The sequence below is a fragment of the Sciurus vulgaris genome, assembly GCF_902686455.1.
Source record: "Sciurus vulgaris genome assembly, chromosome: 11".
Taxonomy (NCBI): domain Eukaryota; kingdom Metazoa; phylum Chordata; class Mammalia; order Rodentia; family Sciuridae; genus Sciurus; species Sciurus vulgaris.
Window position 1 is genome coordinate 66,251,589 of NC_136472.1, and position 22,132 is coordinate 66,273,720.

The window sequence follows — 22,132 nt, forward strand, 5'->3', positions numbered from 1 at the left end:
GGGCTTCTTGTGTTGTGGTCTGATGTAGCAGTACTCTTAAACCAACTCAATAATTCCTAGTATGAATCATCTTGGGAAAAAGTAGGACCCAAGATAAGAAACTAAAACTTGGGAAATATGGGCAAGGAGACTCCTATTCCTAATTTTCTTTTCTTCCTTTTATAACTCAGCTGAATCTTGATGTCTAATCTAAGGTAGTCACCCTAGGTGGTGGATAGTGAGAGGATCCCAGTACCTTGAGAACTCCAGAGGCACAGTTTCATAGAACATTATGGAAACTGTGTAAGTAGACACAACATAAGTCAGACCTCACAAGTTGTGTAGCACTGGGTGACAGTCTGGAGGGCACCCATATAAAAAAGCCAAGCATTAGGATTTGTAAGGTCTGAAAATGAAAGTCTACTAAAAAGCCAGTCATATTACCCAGTTGTGAGTTGGGCAGTAGTTCACTTCTCTGTAGTAGTCCCTGAACCTTTTCCAAGGTCTTACGCAGCAGAAAGAAAAGGTGTTATTTCAAAATATCTCTTATAATCAACAAAACAAAACTTCTTTTGTTTGGGAAAATACCTTTAACTGGGAATATTTGCCTGTATAAGGTCTGATGACCCTCGTCCCACCAGTTTTATCCAGATTTTCTGGAAGAAGATGATGGTTCTATATAATGAAAGGATCTGGGGTTTTCACTAGAAAACAAATCTCTTATTCCATGAAAAGTTTATTCAGGGAACTCTGAAAGAAAAATTAGATGGTTGGATAACATGTGGAGCAGGTGTTGAAAGATGGCCATGATAGAGAAAACTTGGTCACTGGGAAATGCCCAGTAGAGGGTAGTGAGGATATTTAGGATATTGGTGTACAGTATACCATTTAAATGTAATTCTGTTTTTTTGCTATACTGTAAATTTTCCCCTACTGCCCTCCTCCATTCACATTTCCTTACTATACACAACAGCCTTATTTATTTGGTGCTTTTTTTGGAAGAAGTTGTAGGTCAAAGCGGTATGGGAAAAAAAAAATGGCTATAAGAGATGAGCTGACTAGCAGTAATAGTGAATTCAAGGGAAAATGATAAGAGTGGGAGGTGACCATGATAGAGCTATCCCTGCTGCATCCCTCATGGGTATCTGTAGAGATCTTGGGATCATGTTGAACTTCACATAGTCAAGGCACAAGGAGCAACCAGAAGCAGACACTTGAGTTTCATGTGTTATGAAAAAATCAATCGAGCCTCAGATGTGTCATGAAATTTTGATCCAGAGCTCTAAAAGAGTAGGCAGTCAGGATTGGGGAGATCACCTGGAGAAATAAAGGGGAACTCTAAGGAAATAAGTACTAAGGTTCATTCTCGTTGGTTCCTTCTGTTTTCTTTTGTACTCCTGCTTTGACACAACCTTATGTCTCACAATCTTCTCCTCTTACCTGCTCAGAGCCTTTTAGCTGCTGTTCCAAGACAAAGACCAGGTTGGTGTGGGTACTGTGCTGCTCAATCAGCCTTCTCAGATTCTCTAGGGCATTATGGACTCTGGAGGTACAATGCACCACACAGTGAGTGGACCCAAAAGAGCATAAAGAGGTAAATTGCAGGGAATGGGGCCACTTACCGTTGGGTCCTATTCTTTAACTTAAGGGTCATTTGTCTCTGCAGCAGCAGGAATGTGTCCAGAAGGTCTAGAAAGGTCTTGGGGGTGACAAGTGGCAGTGCAGGACACAGGTGCTCCTCATAGAAGGTAGCCGAAAGGTGGATGAGGGCCATGGCTTTGGCCACGCTGGAAATTGATGCCTGGAGGTCTGGGCACTTCAAGTAATCTGCAATGGGTATGGTTTTAGCCTGGACTTGTGAGCCCATAGAACAATGGGAAAGGTAAGGATCGCCTAGCTCAGCAAAGGAGGTCAGAAAATGTGAAGGTAGCTCAGTAAAGACACACATACACATACAGAGAGAGAAAGAGAGACAGATAGACAAGACACTGGCCTAGGTAAAAATCCCAATTAGAACCTGGTTGAAATGACTGATAAAGACAGGAGAAAGGCTCACCATCATCAAGGGGTAGATTCTGGGCACCCTCCAGGTGGTACTGGGCCACCCTCACCAGGGAAGCTTGGTCCCAGGGTTCATAGTGGTCAGTGCTGGCAGTGGCTAGTTGAAGGAGCCGCAGGAAAAGGGAGGAGGACAGCTGCTTGTGGGCCTGGTAATCTCCAATCAGGAAAAACATGTGCAGGTGGTTACACACTTGTTGGTAGAACCTGTGGGTCAGGAGTCAGCTGCTGTCTTCTTCTTGTTCCCTGTTTGCCCTATGGGGCCCCAGTTCCAACCCAGATCACTTAACCCTCATCTTAAAAGCCTTCACAGTAGCCCATAGATTTCCTTAGGGCCTTTTGGGCAGTATAGAGTAAGAGCAGAGCAGACCCAGGAATGGGGCTTTAGGCCTTACCTCTGCAATACCATTTCCTTCTTAGTGTTATTTTTGATACCAAGGTTCTCCGTGGGGAGATGTTCTTCAATGCTATCCAGATCTGCCTCTGTGTACTGGTCAGGGAAACTGCCTGAGGTTGCCAGGGCTACCAGGCGATGAAGGGTAGTGAGATCCACATTCTTGGGTACCAACAGGACCACTGGCTGGTTTAACATGCCAGCATGCCAGCTGGCATCTTTCAAACACTGTAGAATGGCTTCCTCTGATTTAGATGGCACGTGGAAGAGGTGGGCCTGACAAATACTAGAGGCCAGAGTGATGGCAGTACAGCGCCCAGTACCCAGAGTTCCTGAGAGCAATAGGCCATGCTGCCTGGGTTTGGCCAGAACCCGGACCAGGCGGGCCACATGCTGGGCCATGGAGTGGCAGCGGGCAAGGTGGGGGCTCAGCCCCAGCTGAGCAGCTGAGGTGGCCAACTGCTCTTCTAGGTTCTCCCACTGCCTTTCCAGGTATAAGTTGGGGCACTCAGAGTTGGATCCCAGTATCAACTCCTGACTGAAGACCAGATCTGAGGGATTTTCCTGAGGACAGAGAAGTAACACTGGTAGCAACAGGGGTGAAATCAGGTCTATCTGGGGTGACTTCTGCCACCAACTCTTAGATTTCTTTGACTGGAAGTCACAGAGAGAAGCCCTTGTGCTTTCCTCCTGCTGCATCTTGTGACTTGTGCTTTCTATGATCTCCCTTCGTACTGGCATTATCAATGGTGCTAGACTTGGATCGCTGGAATGTAAGCCTGTTGTGACTTGAAGGCCATAAGGGTCCTCTTCCTCATCTGTTTCACTGTTGCTATTGCTTATGTCATCCCACTGCGCCAACTCCCCTTCAGATTCCACTTCAGGCACCCTCTCCTCCCCCTCCTCTTCATGGTCCTTGTCCAAGGGCTGGGGACCTGGCCCACAGCAGAAGACATTCTGAGCTACTTCTAGGAGCAGCTTGGCACAGCAAGAGCGTTCCTTAGGACTGTTCAACCGGTCACAGAAAGTTCTCTGTGCCTCATGTAACCAAAGACGCACCATGCTCCGCATAGCCATCATAGTAGTAAGGCGAGTGCCACGCAAGCCTGATACCAGGCGCAGGTGCTCCTGGTGGTTGGGAAAGTCTACAAAGCCTCGTGAGCCTATCCTGGCAGGCAGTAGCAGCAGGCTTCCCAGAAGGTGACTCACAGAGTGCAGGGAGAAGCGGTAGTGTGGGCGGAGGGGTGAAGGCATGAAGGAGTTGCACACAGCCTCCCAGGCCTCCATTGAGGCCCGGACCAGGGCTCTTGCCAGAACCCCCTCCCGCTCCACAAAGGGGAAGCGCTCAAGCCAGGCTTGGAGGCTAGGCACATGCCTGCTCAGCATGGTAGCCTGGGTCATGCTACCTAGGGCCAGCACCGTGAAGAGTCGAAAGAGGCGTGGGCAGAGTGGACGCTCACAGTATCCTGGCACTGTGGCAGTGGCTAGGAAGTTGACTATAGGCTGCAGTGTCTGCAATTCCAAGGTGCTGTGGGCATACACAGTGCCATCCATGGCCTGACGCAGAGTCTCCAATACTGGCTGGCAGCTCTTTTCTGGGTCTGTGGAACATGAAGAATAAGAGTGAGCATGTGTGCAACTCCACATGAAAATGTCCTCCTGTTCCTCTTATTCTTGCCTCCTGGCCCTGCTTCTGGCATAGCCAGTTCTAAAGGAATTTTGTATATCTAATGTGTTAGGACTTGGGCAATATCTCAGCAAGTCATTGTCTCTTTGCCCCACAATTTCCTAAAATTGTGCATTTCCCCCTCTTTTCTTCCTTGGATCCTGTTTCTATGACCAATTATTCATTAACTAAAGGAAAATGAATGCTGTAATAAGATTTGGAGACTGAGATGGTTGGGAAATGGATCAGATCACAACTTGAGGGGAAGTGTGATCATTTCAGTCAGAGTATAGTTATATCACATGTACACTTCTTTAAAATCAGTTTTAAAAGGAACACTTTTACATTATTGGTAGGATTATAAGTGGAAATCAGTATGGAGACTCCTTAAAAGACTAGGACTAGAACCACCATATGACCCAGCTATACCACTCCTCAGTATTTCTCCTAAAGAATTGAGGTCAGCATACTATAGCAATACATCCTTACCCATATTCATAGTAGCACCATTCACAATAGCTAAATTGTGGAACCAGCCTAGGTGTCTATAAGTGGATGAATGAATAAACATATGTGGAAGCTAGAGATGAAAAAGGGGGTAAAATTGTGAAGGGGAATCTCATAAAAATTGAAGGGAGACCTAGAAAGTAGAGGAAATGGAACAGAGGGAGGGAGGAGGGGAAATACTGGGGAATGATATTAACCAAATTATTTTGTTTTATCATGTGCATGTATGAGTATGTATGAGTATACAGATCCCACTATCATGTATAATTATAATACACCAAAAATATGGAAGAAAAAAATAAAAAATAAAGGTTTGTTTCATGCCATTTAGTTTGTTTTTCTTTCTTTTTTTTTTTTTTTTCTGAACAAATTATTTTCTTTTTAAGACAGTAACATCCTACTTAGAGACTACCAACCCTGACAAGCTTCAAGAATAAGTTGTCCTTGAATCCTTATACGCAACCAGCATTACCAATAGACTAAATTAACATATGCTTTTCAAACACAGGAATGACTATTCCTTAAGTGTAAACAGTTGATGTGATTATAAAATCCAAATACATTCAAAGATGATGTTGAATTCATAATTATTTTATCATTGTTTTCTTAACTAAGATATTGTAAGTGCACAATACTAGTAAGAGTGAGTCCCTGAAAATATTGGCACCATAAAAAGCATGTCATGGGAATTGCCAGCCTAGAGCTTGAAACTAAACTTCTTGGACAAGGATTGACAATGTGGATTTCAGTGCCTCAATATGTACATATATAAGTTGACCTTACTTCCTTTCACAATGATGAATAACAAAAATATTTGCATGGAATTAAACTTTACCTATGTGCAGAAAAAGAATGGTTTTACAGTTGGAATAATAAACTTGAAATAACAATAGGAAAATAAACACATATATACATATACTAAAATTCATACAAAAATATACTAATGTATCAGGTCTGCTCCATTACATCTATTAATCTGAAATGTTCCCTTAGCAAGAATTGCCTGTAATCACTATCAGCTAAATGAACCTGCAGGGCTGCTCTGTACCTGATGTACCACTCTACTCCATAAAGAGCCCCCAGCTCATTAGCCAAATGGTTCTTTTTTAACAACAACAAAAGCAGAGGCTTAGATCCAAACTCATCAGTAACTCTAAGGCAGGTTAATTGCCTGGTCCTCCTTGAATTTTGGGATCTTCTTAAACTCATTTTGCTTCCTGAAGAAAAGCTGGGCCAAGATGTGATCTGCAGTGGCTTGGATATAATCATCCACGTCAAGGGTTTGCAGCTGATCTCCAGTGCTGAAGGCAAGAATGAAAAGCAAATCCTCATCACATGTGTTCTTAATGTAATGCTGGGTTCCAATGGGGAAAAATACCACATCTCCAATGTGAATGTTAAACTCTATGGTACTCTGAGTATTAAAAATGCCCACCTTTCCACATCCACTTAACACATATCCCATTTCATTTGCATTAAAATGAAAATGTGGTTGTCGTAATCCATTGTTATAAATTCTCAGTGTACTCAAAGGGAGGGTATTTTGATGCTGATTAAGGAATTCACTGAAAACTTTTTCATTGTTGCTGAGTTCACTTCCATTCTTCCAGTATTGTGCCTTTTGTATTACTCCTCCTGGAAACTGATATTCTTTTGAACCTTTAAGGTCATAAAAGTATCTCCACACAAGGCTGTCAGGAGACTGCGCATAACTAGCATTCATAACCAGTTCTGCCAAGTTGGGAGGAAGATTGACTGCCTGATCCTCTTTTTGCTTATGGAATTTTCTAATGAAATCAATTCCACCTTCAGGCTTAAGTGACCTTGAAGCAATGTCTTCAGGTGTAGAAAAAAATACATCATCAACATCCAGAGTCTGAAGTTCGTCATGTGTAGAAAAAAAGAGTAAGAAAAAGCAGTCTTCGTCACCCACATTCTTTATCCAGTGTAGTGTGTTTTGGGGGAAGAAGATCACTTGGCCAGCTGTGACATTGTATGTCGTAGCCACCTGACCACCATCATCAACTACCCCAATCCATGCTGTTCCCTGTACCAGATAGCCATGTTCATTAGCATTGAAGTGCCAGTGAGGGGCCCGGAGGCCCTTGCTTTTTATTCTCAAGGTCCCCAGAGTCATCCGTGATTTCTGACTGTTCAAGCTAGTGCCAAAGGCCTCTTCTTCATCATTGAGATAGTCTTTGACATTGTTCCTGTACCAGGCCCACTGGATTGCACCACCAGGGAACTCAAACACCTTGGATTTAGGTAAATGATTAAGAAACTGGAATTTTGGACCAACTGCCTTTTGTCCTTTAGGACCCACTGTTGTTCGCAGAGGCCAGACTCCAGATGCAAACTGAACATTTAAATGAGACTGGGAGTTGTTAATGTAAACCAAGGAGATAATCAGTACTCCTATGGCTGTAGTGATGACAGGCCAAGAGACACACCAGGAAAATGCTCAACAATGACCACTGCCTCTTCTTTTCCATTTTAGAGTTGGTGCTGATCTTCCCTGCAGACAAATCATTCCATGCTCCTTCTTCATGCATTTCAAATGCTGAGTTGTCCATTGGCAAAAGGCATAAAGCAGTTCATTTTGAAGAGACCTAGTAATAGGAATCATACTTTCCTTCAACTGTAGTTTAGAGAAATCATCTTCTGCAATTTGTTTAACCTCTTCAATTGGCTCTGTAGTTCTAGTCTGATTAAAACTTTCCTGTACTGCTTGAAGATTAAATAACATTTGTTTCAACGCTTCAACAGGACCATGATGTTTGCCTCCAGAAAGGGTAGAGCTCTGACTATCATTATTTAAAAAATCTTCAAGAACCTTTTTAGCATATTTCTCACTTGGAGCTTGTTGAGGCTTATCATCAGAATTAACAGGAACAGGAGATTTGAAAGTAACAGGAATATTTTCCCATGATCTTTCTGCTTCAAGTTTATCTAATGAGCAAGGACTGTCATCCTTCTCCACAGACTTCGGTAATTCTTCAGTACACTGATCTAGATTTCTCTTGGCCTTCAGGATAAGCAGTTCAATTTTGTCACCACTGAATGGCTTTTTGGATTGTCCTGGGAGAAGTGGATTCTCACAATGACATTGGTTATGTTCAGAATCACATCTGTATTCATTAACTAATCCTTTATCATCACTGAAGTAATGTGAATAATTTGAGGGCTCAAAAGAATATTCAAAACAATCTAATTTATTCATAAGCCGAGAAGTTCTTTGTGCCTGATAACTATGTCTAGGGGAAGAATGATCTTCTTTAAATACTTTATAAACCTTTTGACTACTTGCATCAGGTAGCAAGTCTTCATTGTGGAGCCAGACTGGGTATTTGAAATCAGGTAAACTAGTTATCCCTGAAACATTGAGGTCAGATTTCTGGCTAGTGAGCCATCTTGGATAATTCTTTTCATGACTGTGTTGTGAACTGTCCTTTAATGATGATTTCTTGGGGAAAGATAAAGATGATTCAAAAATACATTTATTGGTCCTATTCATAAGTTTGGGGCTTTTTAGTTTACCACATTGCTTTCCATTTATATTTGTGTCTACAACACGTGTAACTAAGCTATCCTTGCCCACTGCAGTGCAGGAATCTTGAAAATTCAGATGCTTTTTAATGGCCGAGGAACCCAGTCTTCTAGTACATTTCTTGTTTTTCTTGCTTATTTTCACTGGTCCAACATCAGTGAAAGAAAATGATCTATCTGCTGGAAGTCTTAACAGATCATCAGTTGTTAGGCTAACAGAATCTATGTCATTAACAATCTCTCTTCTATATGATAAGGGTAAGGAGTTTGAGTGCTTTCTGTGATCAAGATTTTCAAAAGCATTGTTTGGTTTGTAAATATATTTGGAGAATTGACACATATTAGCAGAACTCCCATCACTGCTAATTTTTCCAGTGCTTGTACCAGGGTATACTTGGCTTAAGTCAAAATCATCAATGTAGGCCTGTAGAGCCTGGGAAGCAGAACTGTACAGCTTATCCTTATAGTGAAAAGGGCCATCAGTGCTGGAAGAATTACCACCACTCAGGATGCAGCTTGCCAGAAGGGAAGAAACTGAAGATTCCTGAGAACAAACTCTGTGCTTTGTGTTTGATTTTACCATGGCTTCCTCAACATGGGTTACTTGTATTCATTTTCCTTAAAAACAACATTTACTCCAGGATCACTTCAGTCCGATTATCCAAAAGCAAGTCCATCATGCCGAATAGAACGTTGGCACTTAGCGAAAAATGTCACCGTCCCCAACTGAGGCCCGAAAAGAGGTTCAAAAAAAACGCAGGCTTCCACAAGTCTCCGCCGAAAGCCTAGTTTGTTTTTCTATTTAATTGCTTTTGCTTTCTGCTCTAATATTTATTATTTACTTCTTTCTAACTGTTTTGGGTTTAACTTGCTTTTTCTTTTTCCAAATTCTGAAGCTGAAAACTTAGATAACTGATTCAAATTTATTTCCCTCTTATATCAGCATTTAAAGACATAACCTTATTTCTAAGCACTGCTTTAGATGTATCCCATACATTTTGATATGCTTTATTTGAATTATTATTAAATTCAAAATATTTTCTAGTTTCATCAATTCTTTTTTGATGCATGGATTATTTAGAAGTATGCTGTTTAATTTCAAAGAATTTGTGAATTGTCTAGGTATCTCATTTTTACTTGATTTTTATTGTTGTGGTTAAAGAAGATACTCCATAATATTTTAATCCTTTGAAATTTGTTGAGATTCATTTTATAACCCAATATATGATCTATTTTGGTGAATGTTCTTTATGTACTTGAAAAAAAGTGCATTTTGTAGTTGGTGGGTTGAATACATTGTTCTGTTGAGAGAGGAGTATTAAATTTCCCACTATGACTTTGGATTTATTTCTTCCTTTTTTTTGTTTTTTAATGTTATGGTTTTGTCTTTTTTAAATTTAATTTATTGTAAACAAATGGGATACATGTTGTTTCTGTTTGTACATGGAGTAACAGCATACATTTGCATATTCATACATTTATAGAGTAATGATGTTTGATTCATTCCGCTATTTTTTCCATCCCCCCCACCCCTCCCACCTCTCTTTTCCCTCTTCCTTTTTTCTATCAGCTTTTCCTTCACACATTTTGAAGCTCTGTTTTTTATATATATATATCTGATAAAGACATAAAGGTTATGAACCTTTATGGATCTCATAATTATGAGATGTCCTATCTCCAATAGTACCCTCTGTCTTATAATGTGTTTTTATTATGAACTCTATATAATGCATAGTGCTTCCTTATGTATTCTATTTGTATGGTAAATATATTGCCTTTTTAAAAAACTTTAATCTGTTTATTATGCTGGGGATCAAACCAGGGCTGCACACATCCTAGATAAGCACTCCACCTCTGAGCTACATCCCCAGCCCTGTTTTTATCTTTGAAGTACATATCTTAGACAACATATAGGTAGGTCTTACTTTGTTATCTAATCTGACAATGTTGGCCTTTGGAGTGCTTAGTCCATTTATATTTAATGTAATTGTTGATATGTCTGGTTTAAAGCCCATCATATTATTTGTTTTCTTTTTGTTCTATTTTTTAATTCCTCTGTAGCTTTATTGCTTTCTTTTGCATAACTTAAATGTTTATTATCTCATATTTATTGGCTATTTGGCTATACTCCTTAGTATTTATTCAGTAATTTTCTAGGGCTAACTATATGCCTCCTTTAACTTGCCAAAGTTAGCATTAATATTATACCACTTTACACTTAATATCAGACCCTTCCTACTTCACATTTACCACATGCTACTTCACAAATACAAAATTAACAATAGTATAATTCAATTTGTTTCTCCCGGAGCTGAAGAAATAGCTCCTTTTGGAGAGCGCTCGCCTAGCATGCGCAAGGACCACGGTTCAAATCCCCGGCTGCTGAAATAAGAAAAATAAATAAATAGCTGCAATTTGTTTCTCCCTACCTCATCCTTTTACTGTTGCAGCTGTTCTTTCTTTTACTTCTACTTACATTAGCAAGCCATCTAACAATGCTATTATTTTTGTTTTAAACTATCAGCTGACTTTTAAGGAAACTATAGGAAGAAAAAGTCATTTTTATATATCCACATATTTACCATTTTTAATACTCTTCATTCTTTTCTGTATATCTGTTATTTCCCTTCTGCCTGAGAAACATCTTTTTAGTATTATAGTGAAATTCTAGGAGCCGTGAACTTTCTCAACCTATGTGTCTAAAATATTTTACTATACTTCATTTACAAAGGGTATCTTTGCTAGCTACAGAATTCTATGTTGACTTTTTTAAAATATAATTTTAGTACTTTGAAGATATTGGTCTACCATCAACTAGAATCAACTATTTCTGATGAAGAGCTAACCATAATTCTTAATTTTGTTCCTCCATATATATTATGTTTTGGTTTCTCTGCTGATAACATTCAAAGTTTTCTTTCTTTGATTTTTTTTTAGCAGATTGACTATGATGCATCTACCTGTGGCTTTCTTTTTACTACTGTGCTTTGGGATAACTGAGATTTTTATATCTGAAAGTAAATATTTTAAAATAAATTTTGGGAAAAATTTTAGTTATTTCCTCACATTTTTTTCTGTCCTCTTCCCTGTGAAGATATTTCATTAAAATATTTTTATATTCTTCAGGGTTTATTGACTCTTCTGTCATCTCCATTCTGCTGTGAAGTCCATCTAGTGAATTTTTCATTTCAGATATTGTATTTTCTAGTTCTAAAAATTCTCTATAATTCTTTTCATTGGTTTCGATATCACTGCTGTGATTTCTGGTTTGTTCACTCATTAAGATCATATTTTCCTTTAAGTATTTGAATACTTTTATAATAGCTACTTTAAAGTATTTGTCTGGAAAATATAATGCCACTGAAAAATGAAGTTATATAGCTTATGCAATTCATACCCCCATTCATGTAGAAGTTTTTATTAATTCAGTGGCTAACATAGTAGTTGCTTGGTGTCAAAAGGCTGAATGTAGTTCACAGGTTTGTATTCCTGGTAGTGATCCCACCATTCCTATGTAGGCGGCAATTAATGTTGTAAACATCAAACTAAATGCTGTACATTTATCTTTACATATAAGTTACTGATATTAGCGCTACTCTTAGTTCCCCCTCCCTCTGAGAGACTGGACTGGACACTTCAAGATTATAGAGTGGAGGCCCTGCTGCCAAGAAATTCTTATAACCTAAACAAATAGCAGTGAATCTCACCCCACAAAAGCTCTAACCCCACCTGAGCATAAACATAACTTCAAATCACTTAGGATAATAGTCTCTAGCTCCATCCATTTATCAGGTTGCGTAATATTCCATTGTGTATATATATCACTTTTTCTTTATTCATTCATCTGTTGAAGGACACCTAGGTTGATTCCATACTTCAGCTATTATGAGTTGAGCTGCTATACATATTGATGTGGTTGAGTCACTATAATATACTGATTTTAAGTCCTTTGGGTATAAGCTGAGGAGTGGGGTAGCTGGGTCAAATGGTGATTCCATTCCAAGTTTTCTGAGGAATATCCATAATGCTTTCCATAATGGTTGCACCAATTTGCAGTCTTACCAGCAATGCATGAGTGTACTTTTTTCCCCAGATCCTCACCAACATTTATTGTTGCTTGTATTCTTGATAATTGCCATTCTGACTGAAGTGAGGATTTGCATTTCTCTAATTGCTAGAGATGTTGAATATTTTTTTCATATATTTGTTGATAAACCATAATTCTTCTGTGAAGTGTCTCTATTACACAGCATAGGTCTGTCTAGCTTGTTTTTTGAATCAGACTTGAGTCTGCCAGAAATAAGTTACTCCAGGTGCCAGGCCCCTGTGCTGCAAAATGGTTCCTTCTGCTCTCTTCTGCATGCTGCTGGGAGATGTAAAAGGATATTGTGCAGCACACCTTACTATTTTAGCCAGGCAGTGACTCTGATCTCTAAACTCTCTGTACCCCAATACACCTCAGTCCTCTTGAGAATGGGGTTCCTTTAATTCCCTGTTGCTTTCCTGCATTTGCAGAGGGACTGTTCTGGCTTGTGCCTCCAGTCACTGCCTCAGCTGTGGCACTGGGGATTTCTTCCTTATTTTATTATATCCAACCTCCTAAGTCCCCAATCTGTTTTGAGTGTCCAGTATTAAATTCCAGTAAAGTTTGCCCTAATTTTTGTTTATTCACTCACCTTGCTGAGAAGCTGCCTGTCTACTTTTGTTTCATGCCACGGAACCATGAGGGAAGGAACCTCTATATTCTGCCATCTTCCTGTCTCTGTGTATTCATTCTTTAACTCTTGTAATGGATGTTTTGGTAGCTGTCATCTAAAGACAGCTTTTCACTCTACCGGCTATAATATTCTTCACTCTACAGTGTTTCTTGCAATATTTTCAACCCTCTTATTTAAATCTCTTCTCAGTTAAAATCTCTTCACAAATCTGGCTATGCCTCCCTTTATCCCTTCTATTGCCCAGAGACAAGCTATTTATGTAATTCATTGCAAATACAAAATAATATAGTTGGGAAGAATTACAGGTTTAGGAACCAAATAGACTTGAATTTTAGTCTTGACTCTTACACTTCATAGTGAAGGTGTCTTGGGCAAGTTATAAAACTTCTGAGATTCTTCATCTTAAAATTAACAAAAAAGTCTTCATATTTACCAGGTTTTTACAAACACTAAGTAAGATATAAAGCATGCAATTTATAGCATTCAGTAAACTTTACCTTCTACTGTCATTTAAGTACTAATATATTCCATGAAGGACTTCAGTGTTTGACTGGACAACCCATCCAATGCCTTAATCCATTGACTTCCCTGACTTTGAAAAACCTCTTCTTATACTTTTCTTATACTTATCCCTGTGACCATATTTAGAACATGTCATCATCTGGAGTTATAACACTTTAGTACTTTTAAACTTCAATATCCCAAACTTTCATCATAATTTCTCTCCTTTCCTTTATTTCTTCTATAAACTCTTATTGTGTATTTACTTCTTGTCAGATATATCAAAATAAATGAGACAAATTTCTGTTCTCATGAAGCTCAGGGAACATATGTAGAATGTTAGGATATTAAGAATGAAACACTGAGGGCTGGGATTGCAGCTCAGTGGTAGAGCACTTGCCTAGCATGTGTGAGGCACTGGGTTTGATCCTCAGCACCACACAAAAATAAATAAGTAAAATAAAGGTATTGTGGCCATCTATTAAAAAAAAGAATAAAACACTGAAGTTTGATCTATAGACACATATTTGAGAGTCAGTGAATATTGCTAAGAATTTTGTAAGTCTCATGAGATAACAATGGTTCCTTTCTTCCTCCCAGCTCCTCACCAGAAGTGGCCAAGTGCAGATCCTCCAGCAGGAAGAGGAGAGAGCTTTTATAATCCCGGTGACGCCCAGGCCATGGACTGGCTTGTGCTTGGCCCTGGACCCCTCTGCTCAGCAGGAGACGAAGATGAGTAGAACTAAAGGCAGGATGGATGTTATTAGATATGTAAGGGTGATTTGGCTCCACTAGCACCTCCAGAAAGGCTGACTTCCCTGTTGCAGCCTCTCCAGCAAGGAGCACAGGCTGTCCCCTTGACAAAAGCAGGTCCACCACATACAAGAGTCGTTCAGTCTGCAGGACAGGAAAAAGGCTTACTGTGGCAGCTCCGGGGTAGGACAGTCATGTAGTTGAAAATATAGTTCGAGGGGGTTTGTCTTAAAGCCGTACTTGGAGAACATTACAGGTATTCTTATAAATGTGAAAATCAAAAGAATGTGAGCTGGGCACAATGGTATATGTCTGTAATCCCAGCAACTTGAGAGGCTGAGACAGGAGGGTTCCAAGTTTGAGTTCTGCCTCAGCAAATTAGTAAGATCTATCTCAAAATAAAACCATGAAAGTAAAAAGGTCTTGTAATATAGCTCAGTTATAAAGCACTCCTAGCACTCCTGGGTCTAATCCCCAGCATCAAAAAAAAAAAAAAAAAAAGGAAATGATAAACAGAAAAAAATGGAGCAGGTAGGTCTCAGTTGGGCCTTGAACACGGACTACTTCTAGTGTAGACCCTTAAGTCCCAACCCTAGCTGCTGACCCCACTATGCTTCATACCTGGGTAGAAGGGTGGAAGGTGCCCAGATTTCCCTTGACACGGCTGCTCAGATACTGGCCAGTGAAGGGGACCAGTGTCCCATCATCAGGGTTTACATGTAGATCAAACACTAAGACTGAGTGTGGTGGCTCAGGGTAGTTGGAGATGCAACTAATAGAATTCCTCATGAAGGTATCAAAGAAGGGCCAAAGCCTGCTCAGATGGACACACAGGCAAAAGTGTCAGTTATAAGAATTCCATCTGTGACACACACAATTTACCATACACCCGCAGTGGTGTCACATGAGTTTTAACTCCCATGGGCCAGTGCATCTCAACCCTCTACTTCCCCCATCCACTACCCATATAGGTACCTGGAAGGGAGATGGGCTCCAAAGCTCCAAATCAGGGCAAAAAGGAAGCTGCTGACAACCAGCAAATGCTCCCTACGCTTATTTGGCATATCATCAATGTCAGCCTGGGACTGGCTCAAAGAGCCACTTTTTGAAGACCTTAAGTGTTGGGCCACAGGATCACTAGAGCTGAGGTCTTCTGCAGTGGTCACCATAGCCAAAACAGGAGTCCGAGTAGGCAAAAAGTAGGAGATGCAGGGGGCAGGGGGAACAGTAGAAGTTGACCATATTATTTCTCACTCTTAGGCTCCTGGCCCAGCTCCACCAAGACCCCATACTTCTGGCTCCAGCTATATCCCAGCTACCAGGAAACCATCTCTCCCACGTCAGCCCTCCATCTTCCCACCTGAACCATGTGCCACCTTCTCCTCATCTAGGCGCAGGTGGGGGTCAAGCAGACCATGCAAGATTCGTTTCAGGCTGGTGACTTCTGCTACTCCTGGGCAAACAGCCTGCTGTCCGTGTACCTGCAAGAGAGAACTGGCACCCTTGCGGGTAAGAAACCTGAACATTGCAGGCACTAGAACTTCAGCCAGGCGGTTGAGCTCAGTGATTGTCTGGGACTGCAAGTTGTACTCATGGGGTAGGGCTGCCATCAAGATGCTAAGCATACACTGCCAAGTCTGCTCCCCACCACACCAGACTAGAGCACAACAGCCCACCACTGTGGGGGACATGCCTGTTGCATCTGCTATCTCCATCAAGAGAAACGTACCTGGGGGTCGTGCAATCTGTTGACCATTGGGGAGCCTAAGCTGGGGATAGTCACTCAGAAGGCAAGTAATGGAGTCCAGCCAAGCAGCACTAGAGGCCCCATCACATACTATCCAGTGCTGAATCCCCATCTTTTTTTCTGTCTGCTCCTTTGGGCCTATGTTGTTACAACGAGGGCCTGCACGAAGTAGCCTGGGAAAGACACCATGGTGCCAGCAGGGGCCCTCTAGGTATCCTAGGAACTCCTGGGAGCTGAGCACACTGGGGTAGAGGTGACTAATTTCCACAGGTTGGCAGCCTTGAGTTGAGGTATTCTCCATAGCTGCCAGCCGATTATGTATCTTAAATAAGCTGTACCAGCAAGCAGTCTTTCCGCTGCCTGCAGGGCCCAGGAGTAGAATGCCTGAGGCCCGACTCAGGGCCTCACTCAGCTGCTCCAGAGACCCCAAAATGTCAGAACCAGGATACAGGCCTACCTGTTGCAGTTCCTCCACCATTAGTGGCTTCATCAGCCTGTGGGTCATAGGCTCTGCCAACGCTTGGCTAGCACTAGGGAAAATGCCGCAGAGCAGTTCTTGGAGGTTGTGCAAACGGAGCTCATTCAGGATGCTGAACAGTGGTGAGTGCAACAGGGCATGCAGTAGCGCAGCCTCCTCCATGGCTATTAGGCTGTGGGAATGCTGGGAGTTGACTTCTTCCTTATTGGTCTTATTTAATGTCTGTATTGTATCTTCTAGTATCTGTTTGAGCAGTGGCAAGCGGCAGGGCAGATGCCCAGACACCAGCTCACGCTCTAAGGAGAAGAATTTGGATAGGCGGGTAGCCATGTGTGAGGCACCATGCACACCTGCCCCCAGCAGGGTCAGTTCTGCTACTTGTTGTAGGTCAGGCAGTGCCAGTGCCACAGGCCTCAGTAGCAGGTGCAGGTTGGCAGGTATGACAGGGCTCAAGGCACGCAGTGTTAGGAGACAGCCATAGCCGAGGCACACAGACACACGATGTTTCTCAAAGAAACCAGTGCCAAGGAGCTGAGACTTAGTGGGATCTATGCTGCTGGTGCTTTGGGAAGCCTCCTGGTACAGTGGGGCATAGAGGTGGTGCAGTTCAGCCAGGCGCTGGCCCAGGGCAGAGAGCAAGCCAGGAGGCAAGTGATGCACCGCCTCCAACAGCAGCCAGGCACCACTCTGCAGGGCACCATTCAGGTAGTTGCTCAGGCATCGGGCCTCTATCTGAGGCAAGCAGGGCATCATTACCAGCTGGCGGCCCAGAGCCTGTGCCAGGCTATTCACCAATCCTGTCTTACCCACACCATCAGGGCCCAGTAGAGTCCCACAAGCCACCTCCTCCAGGGCCAGTAATAGAACCAGCACTGGCCGCTCAGGCAGCAGGCTGGGTAGAGGCCTCAGTCTGGGACCCAAGTATTCATAATTGTACAGGAAGGACCGGCCCAGCACATCTATCCAGCATGCAGCTGGTGACAGAGAGGATTCAGTAGATATAATAGTCTTAAGACTCTGCAGGGGACTTTGAGGGATCAAGTGAGGTGAACCCAGGTGATACTTGAGTTGGCGGGCCCAATGAAAGTCTGTCAGATCACTGACGTGGTGCTTCTCTAGCAGTTGTGCTATATCCCGGTGAGTCACTGCCATAACCAGTAAAGCACTAAACAGGCTGGTTTGGCGGACAGAGGGCAGAGGCTGCCCACCCTGGGATCTCCTCTGGGCTTGTATAAATTGCACAAGTACTCCTAGCTTGTCTATATGCCTGGAAGTCATGGCTAGGGTCCCCCACTCAAGCAGAGCCTCCTCCATCTCAGCTCGCCATACCACCTCTTCTGCCACCAGTATACACTGCCACGGGAAGGACTGGATTAAATCTAGCCAGTGTTGGACATTTAATTGCAAGGTCAACTGGTTTTGCTGAGGCAGCTTCTTAAAGGTTTCGCCTAGGGAAGGGCCCAGAGTAAGGCGGGCAGACACACAGTCTTGCAGTTTGTACACTAGTACCAAGCGCAGACACTTCTCCAAAGAGGCTAGCCACTTGGGGAGATCTGGATGCAGAAGGAGGGGCCCCTGCAGCTTCACCTCCTCCCCACCTGCCCCTAGCACAGCCAGTGCCTCTACCTGAGTTTGTCTGCTTGGACTTGACTCCTGCTCATCCAAGTTTTTCTCATTATTTTGGGGAATGGACTGGAAGCTCACAGCATGCACATGAGGAAAGCAGCGTTTTACCCACAACTGGGCTTCACATGACTCTAGAGGGGCAGCTAGCAAGGCCACAAGCTCACTACCACTAAGGAAGAAAAGGCGGGGGAAGTGGGCACATACACCATAGAGCACACTCTCTAGAGCCATGATTGATGCTCTACCAGCTCCACTGATCCTGCTTGCAGCAGTTGTTGTAGCTGCTGGCCTTGGAAGTAAGGGCTCCTCTTGGCAGTGGGCACTATAAGTGACAGAACCATGGGGTCAGGCTACAGAGATACGCATCAGGGTCCGATACTGATCATCCATGACCTTGAAACGAGCATTCTGTGGTGAAGGAAGAGGGTAAAAATGAGTACAAAACATGAAGTGGCAACTCCCCTATCCACCAACTATTCAGCAGCTCTTTGCCCACTCTGCCTCAACTCCATTCCCTACCAGATCAGCCACTGGGAAGCTGGATCTTCATCTCATGCAGAACTTTGTTTCATAAAAATCCACTTCTGCTGGAATGTCACCACACACCTCTAGCAGGGCACCTGTGTAAGCAGAGGGATACTGGAGGGAGACTCTAGAGTTCTAGCTTCTGCAAGTGGGTCCAGCCTGCTCCTGACATCCAGGGTGCCCCATAAGCCCAACCAAAATACTTTGCTCATCAGGACCCAGGAACTTGTTAGGGGAAATAAACATTTATTGTAAATAAAGACCTGTTCACCTCATCTGAAACATATCACCTGAAGGAGATCCTCACCCTGTCCTTCAGATAGTCTCCCATCCAGCCTCCACCCTTCACCCGGATCCCTATGGACCATCCCCACCTCCCACCTCAGTTCCACACGTCAGTCCAGCTGGAGGCCTGCACTCACCCAGGCCATGCATGATGGTTACCCACTCCAAAGCTACTTTGTGTAAGTCTCCTGACTTTTGGATGGCCAGTATCTTGAATAATGTCTGAAGACTTTCCTGTATAGAATCTTGTAGGGTTACTGTAGTCTATGGAGGAAAAAAGCTGAGATGGCATCATTCCATGTGGAAGAACGGGCAGGGGGGTAGGGTAGTAAAAAAAGAAGACCCATGTAACCTTCTAGTTGAGGCAATTTCAGAGACTTTGATGCCCTTTCTTCAAGGATTACATTGGTCAATATTGTAGAACCAGTAAAACAAAACAAGAAAAGAAGAAACTCTCCCTCCCTCCAAGCACTGTGGGCAGACTCCAGGCCAGCTGATTTCCCAGGCTACCTACTATCAGTATCCACCTAGTTCCATGGAAGTTCTTTGAATAACTAGAGACTCCAGCCTGGAAAGAGGGCTCAATGATTCTAGTCCCTATTTCTACAGCAAGAAAGCCAATTCTGAAATGAGAGGGTTCCTGGCTTAAAAACTGAAACCAAACTTTTCCCTCATGTTCCCAACATGGCTCTTTGGTATTGCAGAGTTATCCCGTCATTCCATGTGAGACTAGGACTGGAAGTAAGGTAAGTTCACTAACTAGTGTAAAGATGGTAGAAGAACTGAGAAAGAAGTTTCATGTCATTGTAGTAAAATTGTAATGTGAGCCTACAAGACTTGCATGATCTGACCTCCTCCAACTTCATCTGTCTCAGTTCTTCTTCTAGTATTCTTTGCGCTCCAGTGAATTAGGAATCTTTCTCACTTTTTCTTCTAGTATTCTTTTGGCTACAGTGAATTAGAAGTTCTTTTCAGTGGGTGCTTTCCATTCTTACTATAAAATTCTGAGTAAGGGTCAAAACTCAACTGATACCATTCTCAAGTTGTTCTTTAAAAGATCCCAACATTTTTGCTTCCACTAGTTAAACTGTTTCCTCACCAAGAAACAAAGTGTGTTCGCAAACCTACGTACATGAGTTATGTTATACTTTTAACTATTGAATTAATCTAATATTGTGGTAACTTCTGAAATAAATGTAGGAAAAGAGTTACTGTTTCTATGGAAACTATATAAGGTTTCAGTAAAGGCAAGCTATTTTGGGGTACAGGCAAGTCAATTTTAAAAACTGGAAATTAATAATAAAAACATCTAGAAAATTTCTGGGCTCAGGTAACTTTTCAGTGTCTTCATAGTGCTACTCAACTCCACAGAAGTGAAAATAGAAATTGTAGATAATATATAATTCAAGAAAGGCAATGAGAAGAAGCAACAGTGGACCCCAAATTAAAAGAAAAGCTCTTGTACTTAGGATAAAAGGTCAAGTAAGTAAATGTACACTGTACATGTTTTAAGCTAAAATAAAATATTACATCATATATACATAGTTTTTGATTACCCTATTTAACTACCTCTTTGGATATTAACCAATGGGGATCTCATTATATTGGATAAGAGAATTTCTCCTCTACTGGCAATTCCCAACTGAATCATTTTGGATGCTTAAACATGTGGTTGTTTCCTGTCTGGCAAAACTATTCTCATCATGCAAGTTTGGCAAACTCCCACTGCTTCAAAAATCAGCATGAGGCCTCTGCCTAAAAGGAGAACTTCCACCTAATTTTTCTGGTTCTTTGAGCTTGACCCAACTCCAAGATTCTACTGCCCTCCAGTATAGGTTCACAATCATGCACTTGTCTTCTATCTCTCACTGGACTGGGAGTTTCCATGGGAGAGGGCCTGCTCTCTCTGTAAATCTCAGGGGTCCCTTGTGTTTGGTACAGAAGATGCTGGTGAGTTTTAATGAAGGTATGAGTGAAAAGAACGTTGAGTGAATGAGGCTGAATTATTTGGGTGCAATTTAGAGGACAAAGCATTGAAAGATAGAAATAATTACGAGGAATGGTTATTTCTGAGTATATCCAGAAAGGAAAGAACCATCTTTGAAGGAGCCAGGCCTTAGGTAGGGTGAGGAAGATGTGTGTGTGTGTGTGTGGTATGTGTGTGTGTGTGTGTGTGTGTGTGTTTGTGTGTGTGTGTGTGTGTATTGAGGCAGGGGATGGAAATCCCATGGACATGAAGAGTATGGGAGGTACATGGAAGACAAGTGTCAGAATAGACTGATCCCTCAAGCTACCCAGTAATGATGGGACCCTAGCTGAAGCAACTAGATCTGGCAGGGCTTGGTGCATGTAATAGATGAAAATGGTCCCAGGCAGATGGGCATTCATAAGGTCACAAGGGCTGAGTCTCACCTGAAAGAATGAAGGTGCCACTGTCCTTGCCTACTACCTCCCACTGGGAGCTGCGGAGGGCCTGCCTCTTGGAGAGCTCCGAAGCTGGGGGCTTGTAGGGTACATGCAGGATAAAGTTGAGCAAGCGTAGCTGGCGCGCTTCCCAGTACTTCTGCAGTTGTTGCAGGCTTTCTTGTGCATGAATTCGTTCATTCTCACACTGCCAGACCTGAAATAGCAGAGTCTCAGAAGCCAGGACTGGCAAATGGCTCAGGGGACAGCTTTGACACAAGGACTTATGGACTGAGTCTGAGACAGAACACAAAGGACAGGGTTTAGGCAGTAAAAGTCTCAGAGATGGAGGAAGAGTGAGACCATCAGGCTTCAATGATAGGCCACCAGCAGTACCACTTTGGCCCAGGGTCACTGTGTTAAAGCCTACCCTTGTGTAAGGCTCTCACTGAGTAATACTTTGATCAGCTTGTGCTCTTTTGGGACAGGGTAAACATTAGGGGACATCTGCCATTCTGTGTGCCTACCACTTGGAGGTTGCTACCCATTTCCTTCCCCCAGGGAGAACATTTAGTCACAAAGTGTCTAGAACCACCCATCAGATCTTCATCCAAAGACTTAAGTACTTTGGTTCCTGCATGCCAGCTTCTACTGCCCTGGTGTCTGAAGGAACTACTAGGCCTTGACTGACTCTATTATAGGTCCTGGATTTGGACCACCTCTTTTAACTCCCTCCTGTGGGCCCCACCTGGTTGATTCGATCTGCAAACTCCAGCAGCGGACAAGTGAGGAGTTGGCCCAGTGTTAGGAGTTCCATGTTGTGAAGAATGTTTAGCCCTAAAGCTAGAGGTAGAAGAGACAAGTCAGAAGAACACCCAGTATGTGGCAGAGTCCAGCCCATATCTCAGAGTTCAGTTCCACCCTAAGTCCAGATGCAAGACCCAGA

The 22,132-nt window shown here is 42.5% G+C and overlaps 2 protein-coding genes across 2 annotated transcripts in view; both read right to left on the bottom strand.

The window, feature by feature from the left end:
* Positions 1-22,132, bottom strand: part of DNHD1 (dynein heavy chain domain 1) — a 79,721-nt gene that overhangs the window by 16,116 nt on the left and 41,473 nt on the right. Inside the window, 18 exon segments of the mRNA XM_079105771.1 lie at positions 1,420-1,522; positions 1,602-1,806; positions 2,036-2,244; positions 2,433-4,032; positions 13,978-14,266; positions 14,744-14,936; positions 15,098-15,275; positions 15,483-18,216; positions 18,219-18,320; positions 18,322-18,381; positions 18,493-18,510; positions 18,512-18,541; positions 18,543-18,572; positions 18,574-18,593; positions 18,921-19,035; positions 19,037-19,047; positions 21,196-21,403; positions 21,935-22,029. Of these exon segments, the coding sequence (XP_078961897.1) occupies positions 1,420-1,522; positions 1,602-1,806; positions 2,036-2,244; positions 2,433-4,032; positions 13,978-14,266; positions 14,744-14,936; positions 15,098-15,275; positions 15,483-18,216; positions 18,219-18,320; positions 18,322-18,381; positions 18,493-18,510; positions 18,512-18,541; positions 18,543-18,572; positions 18,574-18,593; positions 18,921-19,035; positions 19,037-19,047; positions 21,196-21,403; positions 21,935-22,029 (6,200 nt within the window).
* LOC306640966 (oxalate decarboxylase OxdD-like) lies at positions 4,974-7,312 on the bottom strand. The gene is given in 2 exon segments (XM_079105735.1): positions 4,974-7,036; positions 7,038-7,312. Coding segments are annotated over 2 exon segments (1,419 nt in total). The 5' UTR covers positions 7,178-7,312; the 3' UTR covers positions 4,974-5,757.